General features: G+C 29.6%; 2 protein-coding genes across 2 annotated transcripts; one reads left to right on the top strand and one right to left on the bottom strand.

Annotated features, from left to right (window-relative positions):
• Positions 1-861, top strand: LOC135926641 (uncharacterized). Its single transcript, XM_065462570.1, has one exon. The coding sequence runs from the start codon at positions 1-3 to the stop codon at positions 859-861; it is 861 nt and encodes a 286-aa protein (XP_065318642.1).
• Positions 862-10545: 9684 nt separating this feature from the next.
• Positions 10546-11458, bottom strand: LOC135926487 (grpE protein homolog 1, mitochondrial-like). The gene is made up of 3 exons (XM_065462376.1): positions 11406-11458; positions 11122-11362; positions 10546-11075 (listed from the first exon to the last, which is right to left on the bottom strand). The coding sequence occupies exons 1-3, from the start codon at positions 11450-11452 to the stop codon at positions 10572-10574; spliced, it is 792 nt and encodes a 263-aa protein (XP_065318448.1). The 5' UTR covers positions 11453-11458; the 3' UTR covers positions 10546-10571.
• Between the last annotated feature and the right edge of the window lie 263 nt (positions 11459-11721).

Raw genomic sequence — 11721 nt, forward strand, 5'->3', positions numbered from 1 at the left:
ATGGCATTGGCGATTAGGGAGGCGGAGGTGACACAAGCATCTGGGGTGAATGACAAGTGGAAAGCCATGAAGAAAGCTTGGGTAATGACAACTGAGGAGGTATGTGGATGGACAAAAGGGCCGCCTAGACATAAGGAGACTTGGTGGTGGAGCCCAGAGGTAGCGAAAGCCGTGGATGAGAAACGGAGGTGTTTCAAAGTATGGTATAATAGAAAAGAAAATAGTGATAATGATATTTACAAGATGGCTAAAAGAAATGCTAAGAAATTAATAGCGAAGGCTCAAGAAGAAAAAAGACACGAGTTTGCTAAAGAAATGAAATGCGCTGATGGAATTGGAAATATGGTTAGAATGGCAAAACAGATGTCAAAAAAGAGGCAGGATGTGATAGGTGTAAAGTGTTTGAAAAATATGGAAGGAGAAATGACGATTGATAGTAGTGGTATTAAGAACACCTGGAAGATTTACATGAAAGGACTATTGAATGAAGATAATGAATGGAATAATAATATTAGTTGTGCAAAGGTAGAAGGTCCAGGGTGTAAATTTAGCAAGGACGAGATAAGGAGAGCAGTGAAAAAGATGAAGAAAGGGAATGCATCGGGTTTAACGATGGTGGTATCAGAGATGTTTAAAGGTTCTGATGATTTAGGGATTGAATGGTTAATGAATTTAGCAAATCAGATTGTCACAGAAGGTACTATTCCCGAGGACTGGCGAAGAAGTATAATTATCCCAGTATACAAGGGGAAAGGTGATCCTTTAGATTGTGGGTCTTACAGAGCTATTAAACTCTTGGAACATGCAATGAAAGTATTTGGGAGTGTTAGAAAAGCGGATAAGGGAACAAATCAAAATTGATGAAATGCAGTTTGGTTTTACATCGGGAAAAGGCACGACAGATGCAATTTTTGTGGTGAGACAAATTCAGGAGAAGTATCTTGCGAAGGAAAAGAAACTCTATTATGCGTTTGTTGATTTGGAGAAAGCATTTGATAGGGTGCCGCGTGAGATTACAAGATGGGCCTTGAAAAAATCCGGTGTGGAGGAATGGTTAGTTACCGCAGTGATGGCAATGTATGTTGGAGCACAAACAGCGTACGGACGGATTATGGTGATAGTGACAGCTTTGAGGTGAAGGTAGGACTTCATCAAGGATCCGTGCTGAGTCCATTATTATTTATCTTAGTAATGGATGTGGTGGCTAGAGAAATGCGTGAAGGACTTCCCTGGGAGATATTATATGCAGATGACCTTGTATTAATGGCAAACAGTGAGGGAGAATTGAGGGATAAAGTTAGTAAATGGAAGATGACTATGGAAGCAAAGGGCCTGAAAATGAATGCATCAAAAACAAAGGTGATGATTGGTGGGGAAAATCTAAAGATAGAAGAATCAGGTAAGTGGCCTTGTGGTGTATGTGGGAAAGGAGTTGCTAGAAATTCTATCCAATGCACCAGATGCCAGAAATGGGTACATAAAAGATGTAGTGGGAAAAAAGGCAGTTTGATGTTAGAAAGAATGATCTTTATTTGTAAAACATGCATGAAAGGGATACATAATAATGATAACCTAAAAAATGGTGGTCTGGATATTGGCAATGGGTTAACCCTAGAAAAAGTGGATAAGTTTTGTTATTTAGGTGATATGCAAAACGCAGATGGTGGTGTAGATTCTGCTGTTGTTGCAAGGATCAGACAAGCTTGGAAGAAGTTCAGAGAGATGTCGTCTATTCTTACAAATAAAAAAGTTTCTCTGAAGTTAAAGGGGAAAGTTTACGTAAGCTGCGTGAGGAGTTGTTTAGTTTATGGCGGTGAAACACGGGCAATGAAAGCAATTCACGAAGCCAAATTAAAAAGAACAGAGATGAGGATGGTTAGATGGATGTGTGGGGTATCTCTGAGAGAGAGAAAAACTAGCAAGGAATTGCGAGCAAGATTAGGTATAGAAATGATTGGTATGGTAATGCGACGAAATAGACTAAGATGGTTTGGGCATGTGGAACGGACAAGAGATGACTGGGTAAAGAGATGCACAATGATGGAAGTAGGAGGATCAAGACCTAGAGGAAGACCCAAGATGACGTGGACAAATGTGATAGCGGCGGATATGAGAAGCTTGAATCTTACAAGTATTGATGCTCAGGACCGTCAAAAATGGAAAAGAAAAATCAGAGGGAAAACTGGCCTACCCGGGTAAACCTGGAAATCGCCATAAAACGGAGAAGAAAGTAATACTGACATTTATGACTGACAAGATATGTTAAAAGTTTCTATTATTTAGTAATACTGACATTTATGACTGACATGATATGTTAAAAGTTTCTATTATTTAGTAATACTGACATTTATGATTATTTAGTAATACTGACATTTATGACTGACACATAATGTTAAAAATTTCTATTATTTAATGATATTGACATTAATGACTGACATGTAATGCTAAAAAGATTCTATTATTTAGTAATACTGACATTTATGACTTAATATTGCAATATTAACACTTATGACTGACAGGTGATGCTTAAATTTATATGTTTAGCATATTAACTCTAATGAGTGATAAATAATTAAAATTTTCTAATATTAAAATTTATGAGATAGATAATATTTTAATTTCTGATATACCTATAAATAATTTAACTTCGAAAACGTCATAGCTTAATTTTTAAAAAGTTGATTGAAATTTATATACACATGGTAGGTTAATTTATTTATATTTAAACATAAATTACATATCATTGATCAAATGATTCAATATCATACTTTTTATAAAAATATCTATTAATAAAAAATATAAAAATCTATATAATATAAATTAGCAATTGAATAGGACTTAACTCATCAAAAAGATAGATGGCTAACTATTGTTTTTTTATAAAAAAACTATTAATAAAAAATATAATGCAAAAAATATATTGTATAAATTCGCAATTGAATAACATTTAAGAAAAAGATGTAGTATTAAAAAAAATATATAATGCAATAAATATAATTTAAATTTGCAATTCAATAGATTTCAACTTATAAAAAGGATGTCAAACTATTGTACTATAAAAATAACTATTAATAAAAATATAGAGTACAATGACATTTAACAAAAAGATACTTACCAATTATCATCTTTCAACTAAATTGGAATTAATATAAAAAAATATAAAATGCAATAAATATAATTTAAATTTGCAATTGAATAGAATTAAACTTATAAAAAGGATGTCAAACTATTACACTTTTTATAAAATATACTATTAATAAAAATATGAGTACAATATAATTTAACAAAAAGATACTTAACGATTATCATCTTTCAACTAAATTGCAATAAATATAATGGAATAAAAATATTAGAACAGATAATCACATTGATATAATTCTAACAAAATGATTGTTATTTACATTGCATAAATAAATATTTTTATATTATTAAAAAATTTCATGGGCGAATAATAAGCCGATTTATATTGGGTATAGATTAATATATTTGTCTGTAACAATGTGGCCATAGATAATATTTCTACCTCTGTTGCTCAGACACCGTTTCCCATAACATTTCTGTTAACTAGGTATTCCTCTACAGGATATCCTATAAATTTTCCCATTTCCAATTTGAAATCTTCGCTCCTCATAAAAAGAATGCATTTCTCCCTAAGGTAATTATAATTTTCCTGGCTATTTGATATCTCTTGACTTATACACCTATAAATAGGTAAATAATTTAAATATTATATATAGATTCTAACCTAAAAAAACAGTTCCCATCACCCACAATATGATCGGTTGTGAAAATCTCTTTTAATATACCACATTTTATCTTTGGATAACGTCCAATTACTTTGAAATTGAACCGTTTAGAGTGATATACCTTCGAGTTCAATAAAAATTTATTACGTATAATAATTTTATACAAATAATGATATATATATATCATACCTCACAGGGCAGTAAAACTTTCCTGCCATACATCATCTCATATGGCGTAAATTTTGAGGATTCATGCCTTGATGTATTGTAGGCAAATACAATACCAGGTAGAACTCCAGGCCAATCTTTCTGATTGCCTTTTGTACACTTCAAAAGGGAATTTTGAAGAGTACGATTGGCTCGCTCTACCATGCCATTAGCCTGAGGATGGTAAGATTATGTTAAAGTACATTTTAAAAGTGTTACAAGCTTTTTGGGTGATATCAGGCTAAATTTAAGCAATATTTTAAAACAATATTCTATTAATTGAAAGAGAATTTTAAATTGAGTACTGTATCCTAGCTTATAAGAGCAATATTTACCTGATTATATTAAAGTACATTTTAAAAGTGTTGCAAGCTTTTTGGGTGATATCAGGCTAAATTTAAGCAATATTTTAAAACAATATTCTATTAATTGAAAGAGAATTTTAAATTGAGTACTGTATCCTAGCTTATAAGCAATATTTAGGTTAATGATGCTTACTACCAAGTGAATGTATGGAAATATTTTAAATACCAATCTAATTTGCTAAATACCGACCAAAATTTATTAAAATGTAATAAGACCCTTATTATTTAATATATTAATACGGAATCACGTGGTCGAGTCCGGCCTTCTATATATCATCCCCCCAAAGATGGAACCACCAAGTTAGAATAAGAAAAAAAACATGATCATTCCCTGGATTCGAACCCGGGAGCATAGGATAAGTAAGCCAAGCTCTTGCCTACTAGGCCATAGAGGTTTTCCAAAAATCACGATTTTTCAAATATATATATAAATATATTTGGTAGTGCCTATCCAAATGAAAAATGAACAAAATTCAAATTTGATAGATGGTACCTTAAGGTACCAAGCATCATTAACCTAATATTTACCTGATTATGTTAAAGGACATTTTATAAGTGTTGCAAGCTTTTTGGGTGATATCAGGCTAAATTTAAGCAATATTTTAAAACAATATTCTATTAATTGAAAGAGAATTTTAAATTGAGGACTGTATCCTAGCTTATAAGAGCAATATTTACCTGATTATGTTAAAGTACATTTTAAAAGTGTTGCAAGCTTTTTGGGTGATATCAGGCTAAATGGTTTTGCATTTTAGGTAATTATAAATATCATTGATAACATCGTTATTCACTATTTAATATTTTTATATTAAAATAATAAAATATTTTACTTTTTACGTGAACAAGTTACTTTTTAAAAAGGATGTTTAATTTCACCAAGTAGATAAAAAAAATTTAAATTCGATTCAAAATTTAAATTCGAAAATCAAATTTACAAGAATTTCAGCAATATTAAAAAAAACTGCATGATCATATAACTCTCCCTATCAATTTACATTGTAATTAATATCTTTGTTACTAATTAACTCCCTCCTTAACACTATTTATCAAAGGGGGAGTTAATCTATCATAGTTATTACTTAACTCAGAGGTATGTGATAAGGGGAGTTAATTAATCACGCTACACTGGCCCGGCTTTTTTTAAGAAATTAATTTTTTAGGCCCGACTCGGCTTTTTTTTAAAAAATTTCAGGCCTGGCCCGGCTTTTTTTTAAATAAAATTTTCATACCCAGCCAAGATTTTTTTAAAATAAATTATATTTATTTTTGATTTTTATAGCTAATAATAACGATTTCAAATATAGGCTGTTTTAAAAAATACAGCCCGGATTGGGTGTTTTTTAAAAATAATTCAGGCCCGACTTGGGTGTTTTTTTTTAAAAAATTTAGGGCCCTGCCCGAGTATATTAAAAAAAATTTAAATACTGTCCGGCTCGGGGGCCAGGCCTGCAGGTCTCTGAAAAACATACCAAGAAGTACAACATCTGAAAGTAGATTTAAAGGTTTGGATCTTTTGAATATTCATAGGCATTTGACAACAAGCAAGAATGAGATAATTGAAAAATTAGCTCTATCACAACGAAGATTGGATTTTACATTGTAAATATATAACATACAAAATGCAATTATTCCTAAGAAACTTTTTGTGTAAAGGCTCAAAAAATTTAAATTTATATTTTGGGTCATTTAAGTGATTCTTTACATATAATTTTTTTTATAATTCACATTAATTTAAAATTGTGTATTAGAAATAGTTATTAGTCCTGATAAATTTATGCTTGATATTTTTAAAAAACAATAATATTTCTTGAAAAATTTTATTATCCCCCCCCCCCCAGACCGAATTCCTGCGTACCACGCCTGTTATCACCCTTAGTTTTCAACAACTTAATTTATCATTAAATTATGAAAATATTTAAGTACACCTATTTTCCAATTAGATAAAAATAAAAATAGTTTAGAATTAAGTGGAGTGCATTATATATTTTAAATTTATGAATTAAATACTCATCTTCCATTCTAGACCTATTTACTGCTATATTCATTGATAGAAATCTGTGTTCTTGGGTCACCTATAGACAGCTCAGCCAATATCCAAACATTTCTAGAAAAGAACAATTATAATCTACGTTAATGATTTGGTATTTTGTTTTTTTCCATTTGGATAGGCACTGCCAAATTTATTTATAATATATATTTAAAAAATCGTGGAAAGGTCTGTGGCCTAGTCGATGAGAGGGTCGCTTGTCAATCAGATATTTTGAGTTTATCCCAACAAGGATCCTTTTTTCTGAAGCCAACTTGGTAATTCAATCCTTGGTGGAGGGGGATGATATATAGGAAATCGGATTCATGTAATTCCTATAATATTTATATCAGAGACCTGCAGGGCACTATTTCCACGGTCTGCCCCGAGTATTATTTTAAAAGAATTTCAGGCCCGATGGTATATTTTGAAAAAAAAAAAATATGGCGTTGTACCTAAGCTGGGGCTGCAGTCTGATATATATTAAATTATAAATACTTATTACATTTTAATAAAATTTGGTTGGTATTTAGCAAATTAAGTTATTATTTACAAACATTATGTTGACTTTGCAGTATCTATCATTAACCTAGAATCTAACATTCATGAAAAATATCCAACATACTCATGTGATTAAGAACTTCTTAAACATTCTCAAAATTCTTTCCTGCTTCAGATTAACAACAGGGACAATATTATTTCGAGAAATTCTCTAAAATTACGAATTTTAATCACATATATATTGGAAGATATTTTAAGTCTAAAGTTTTGAAAGAAAACATGGCTATAAATTACTCTTCCCACAAGTGGGAGACTTGAGTAACGCTTTCTTTTACCCTTATCAATCATCCTCCTTTAGTAACCATAAACTTATTTCCAAATGAATCAAACCAGCCGAATATTTTTTATTTCATTTTGCATCATCATCTGGCTGATCAACAAACGTTACAGAGGGAACAAATTATCCAATAAAAACTGGTATTCATTTATCATATTACACTCCGTTGAACTTTTGCACGATGATACAGAGCAGGCCGCAAAACTTCTTTCATTGTTTTGGACAAGTCCGGCTCTAGATTAGTGTTGTTAAAAGGCTCGTTTTGAGCCGATTTTTTAAAATGGCTAACTCTATTTTTTAGGCAGAAAAATATTACCTAAGCCTCAAGATTTCGATAATATATGCCTAGACCTTTGTTCCTTCTATGAGCTAAATCTTTAGACTTGCGTAATATTTTTCTGGCTGAAATATTGAGTTAGCCGTTTTTAAAAATCGGCTCAAAATAAGCCGTTTAACAACACTACTCTGGATGACTAGAAGAGGCATACACAAGCACAACTATTATCATTTCCACCGAATTTAGTTATACATAGCAATCAAGTTAGGGGGAAAAATATCTCAACCCCATATATGTCAAAGTTATAGAGCGTAAGTGACTGAAAAAAACATTGCGCCCTCTTTACTGTATTTTTAATGTACATAAGGAATGAAAAAATTAGAAACATAATCTGAATTTCATTATTTTACGCTTATCCTTCATATTTAGAACAGGAGGATACTTCAATCATCGATAATACTAGCCTGAGGGACATACTTTAATTCCATAGGATATTAGAAACACATGGATTGGAATTATGTGTATATATATTTTTGTCCCTTCTAATAATAACATCCAATCAGTAATGCCGGGAAAAGTAAATAACAAAAATATTCACAATCATCCGAAAGCAATTATTACCAATCTTGGCATCATCAAACTGTCCAGTTTAAAAAAAGCTAAATCTCTACAAATAAAAACAATTTCGATGGCATTTTTGATCAATCAACAAATAAGCTTAGAAATTTAGTTATAATTTTAAATTTTTTAAAGATTCTCGGCCGTCCAGGTTTAGTTGTCTCCTTTTGCCTTCTAATCTAACCGATTACCCAGGGTACAAGCACTGTCTATCTGTATCGGCCTTCTTTTCATCTAATCTTGCTTTCCTCCAACCGTCTTCCCCTACAACCATCAAGAGCTTACCTGGGATAAAAATTGTTCACCATCTCATATCAGATTAACATCCCATGCAAAAAAATTCAAAAATATTGAAATCGTGGACGAATCAATGATCCCTTTTAAAGGTAAATCATCTATTAAAAAAAGAAAGTGTCCTTGGAGATTAAGAGATTTGTCGCCTCACATTTACCTGTAAGATAAGTACAGAGGATAAGATGTGCTCATTGTTCAACAGTTGATGAACATCGCTCAGATTGTGCTAAGTTTGTGACGTGGCATTATGTCTCTCCAAAAACTAAACTGTTCTAAACTATATCATGAATAATAAATGTTTATTTGCACAGTGGGATAGCAGATGTCCCACTTTAATTTTTTTAATGTTATGAAATATTTATATTTTTTTTAAATAAAATTATAAAGAAATTATATAAATTTTTTTACTATATATTATCATTATTTTCAATAAAAAATTTTACCTGTGCAAAAAGCGGACTTTTCAATTTTAAATTAATGTGCATGAAAGGGTTAAAAAACATTTATATAAACTTAACCGGTCAAATATTGGTCAATTGACCATATCGTATTTGACTGGTCCAATACACAACCCTGAAATTAGTTATCCCTGGTATAAGTCATTATCGACAAGATCGAGAATTTCAGCCACTTCATAAATTTCATTATAGTCTTTTGTAGTTTCCTCCTCTATAAGAAGCTCCGAGATCAGTTGTTTAGCCTCTTTTTTAAAAAAGAATTTTCTTTATATATATACACACTTATATTTAATTATACAATGTGTTTTTTTTATATAAAGCGTTTGTTAATTATGTATTGTACATAACATATTTTTTTTTAAACTAAAATAGTTTTTAAATAAACCAATCAAATCAATTTTAAATTAAATTATAACAAATAAATCAATTTAATTTAAAAAAAAATATATAAAATTTGTCATTATAATTTATTTGTTGGAAAACCACAATGTATTTGAGTAGAGATCAACAATGCATGGACTGAGCTATAAAATTAAATTTTTTAAAAAAAATTATAACAAGCCAGGTTGGGTAAAAGACTTAATGGGCCAAGTTGGGATTGCCAAATTGGATATAAAAAATTGACAAGCAAAGCTGGACAATTCATATATAAAAAATTCACAAGATCTCAGAAATTCATTTTATTTTCTGTAAAATTCCTATAGGCCAACCTAGGCATTAAATTTTGGATATATTTTTTAATTTCAAGCCATTCCTTTTTTTTGATGGATACTCACTCATAATTGTTGTCTTGATATTAGCAAATTTACAGAAAATTTAAGAAGTTATTTATGATATGACAATTACAAATACACAAATATCAAAATTGATTTTTAAAATGTTATATATGGAAATAGATAACCATAGAATAGAGATACAAGAGTGTTAATTGACATTGAAAATTAAAAAAAGATATTAAAAATATACTGGCCAGAAAATTTATCTAAAAAATATTAAAAGCAGCCTGACTCTAAATATTTTTTAAAGGGAAATGAAATTGAGACAAAATTTTATAGGGCATGGATGGGCCAGAAAAACGTTTAAATAACAAGCTGGGCTTGACAACATAAATTTTTTTAAATATATTTGATTTATTATAAATTTTCTTTTTAAATAATTTTAAGTAACTATTTTTAAAATTTAGTAATAATTTTTTAAATTCATAACTATGACTGATTTGACATCATTAGGACTCACCAGTATCATAATTACTCTTCATTTTATGTATAATTAACTACCAAAACTTGTAAAGTCATGGTATATCAATGACCTATCAAGGTCAAAACCAATTTCATCCTTGGATTTGGCAGTTATATATATCATATATATATATTAATTTAAGATAAAAATATATTTGCTTACAATTAAAAAGTTCATAATCTTTAAATATGTTGATTTGCCAAAAAATAAATTGTGATGACATAAATACTAACTATAAAAACATTTAATTTTGTTGTCAAATTTCAGCATTTTAGAAATTTCCTCTATGATTATATGTTCTTTACCTATACTAAGAAAAAATAAAAAACTTAAATCTATTTTATTACAAGCAATAGTTATATTCTGATAATTTTTATTTAACATCATTTTTTCTTTGTATATTAACAATTTTATCTTAAAATTACAATAAATGAATTAAATATAAATTATGGAATATTTAATTCAAATATCCTTGTCATACAATTTATTAAATAATGTAAATATTATTGAAACACTCCTACCAAAGCAGGTCTTATTGTCCTATCTTTTAATTTATAACCAACTTTTGTAACTTTTGATATTCCACCAGAAATATTTTTCTGATTTTGTCCTTGATCAGTGGAGGTTTGGAATAATGATTCATGAATATTTGGATCAAACTTTTCATTTTTTTGAGGATTTATTTGTGATAGCCCATGTTTATTGAAAACCTTTTGTAACTCTTTTTCCATCATAAGTAAGCCTTGATAAAGATCACTAAAGCTAGCCTGAAGTTCCTCTATATTTTCTGGTACAGTATTATCAGAAGATTGGTGAGGAATTGATAGTTTTTGTAAATTTTCATGTATGTGAGGTGGAATGCTTTGACAAGCTTTGGTTAATATATCAGCTACATCAATGAGATCTTTACAAAATCCCTGGATTGAATAAAGTCTTGCCTTTTCCAATTCATTTTGCATTCTTTGCCTCAGATTTTCCATATCAGCCAATCCTCTTTTATATTTATCCTTTAATTATATGTAGTTTAATATTTCATATTATTATTATAATTACATTTAGATCTTGCATGCTTTCTTTAAGTTTTTGATTTTCTAGAGCTAATGAATTTTCTTCGTTTGCAGATTTATTTGTATTATCAGTTTTATTTCCTTTTAAAATTCTGGTAAAAACGTTACCACTATCACTTTGAGGATTTATTGAAGTATTTGAATCAACACTTGCATTACATTGACTATCATTTTTAATATCCAGGTTTTTAGAATTTTCTTGGCATAAAAATCGTGGTAAATATAAGCTTATAAATAATGATTTAAATTAATATGAGTAAAAATAATTACTTGTATGTCAGGCAAGTATTTTGCAATTTGTGAAAATTTTTAAGCATGATGAGGAAAATTACAAAAGATTCCTTTAGTAATGATGATTTAATTTTATTTATATTAAAAATAAGGGTAATACAAAATTCATAATAAAGCTGCTATATAAAAAATGCGTGTATATTTATATGTTATTACGTGATTAAATGCCTATCCTTCATATGTAGTGTTGTTAGAAAGTCGAATTTTTAAGACTTTACACTCGAGTTGTAGTGGCAAAACTCTTCATAAATTGAGCGGCTCGATGAGACGAATGAGTTGGCTCGATGAGTCGGTT

The sequence above is a fragment of the Gordionus sp. m RMFG-2023 genome, chromosome 3, assembly GCF_954871325.1.
Source record: "Gordionus sp. m RMFG-2023 chromosome 3, tfGorSpeb1-WG-v2, whole genome shotgun sequence".
NCBI lineage: Eukaryota > Metazoa > Nematomorpha > Gordioida > Chordodea > Parachordodidae > Gordionus > Gordionus sp. m RMFG-2023.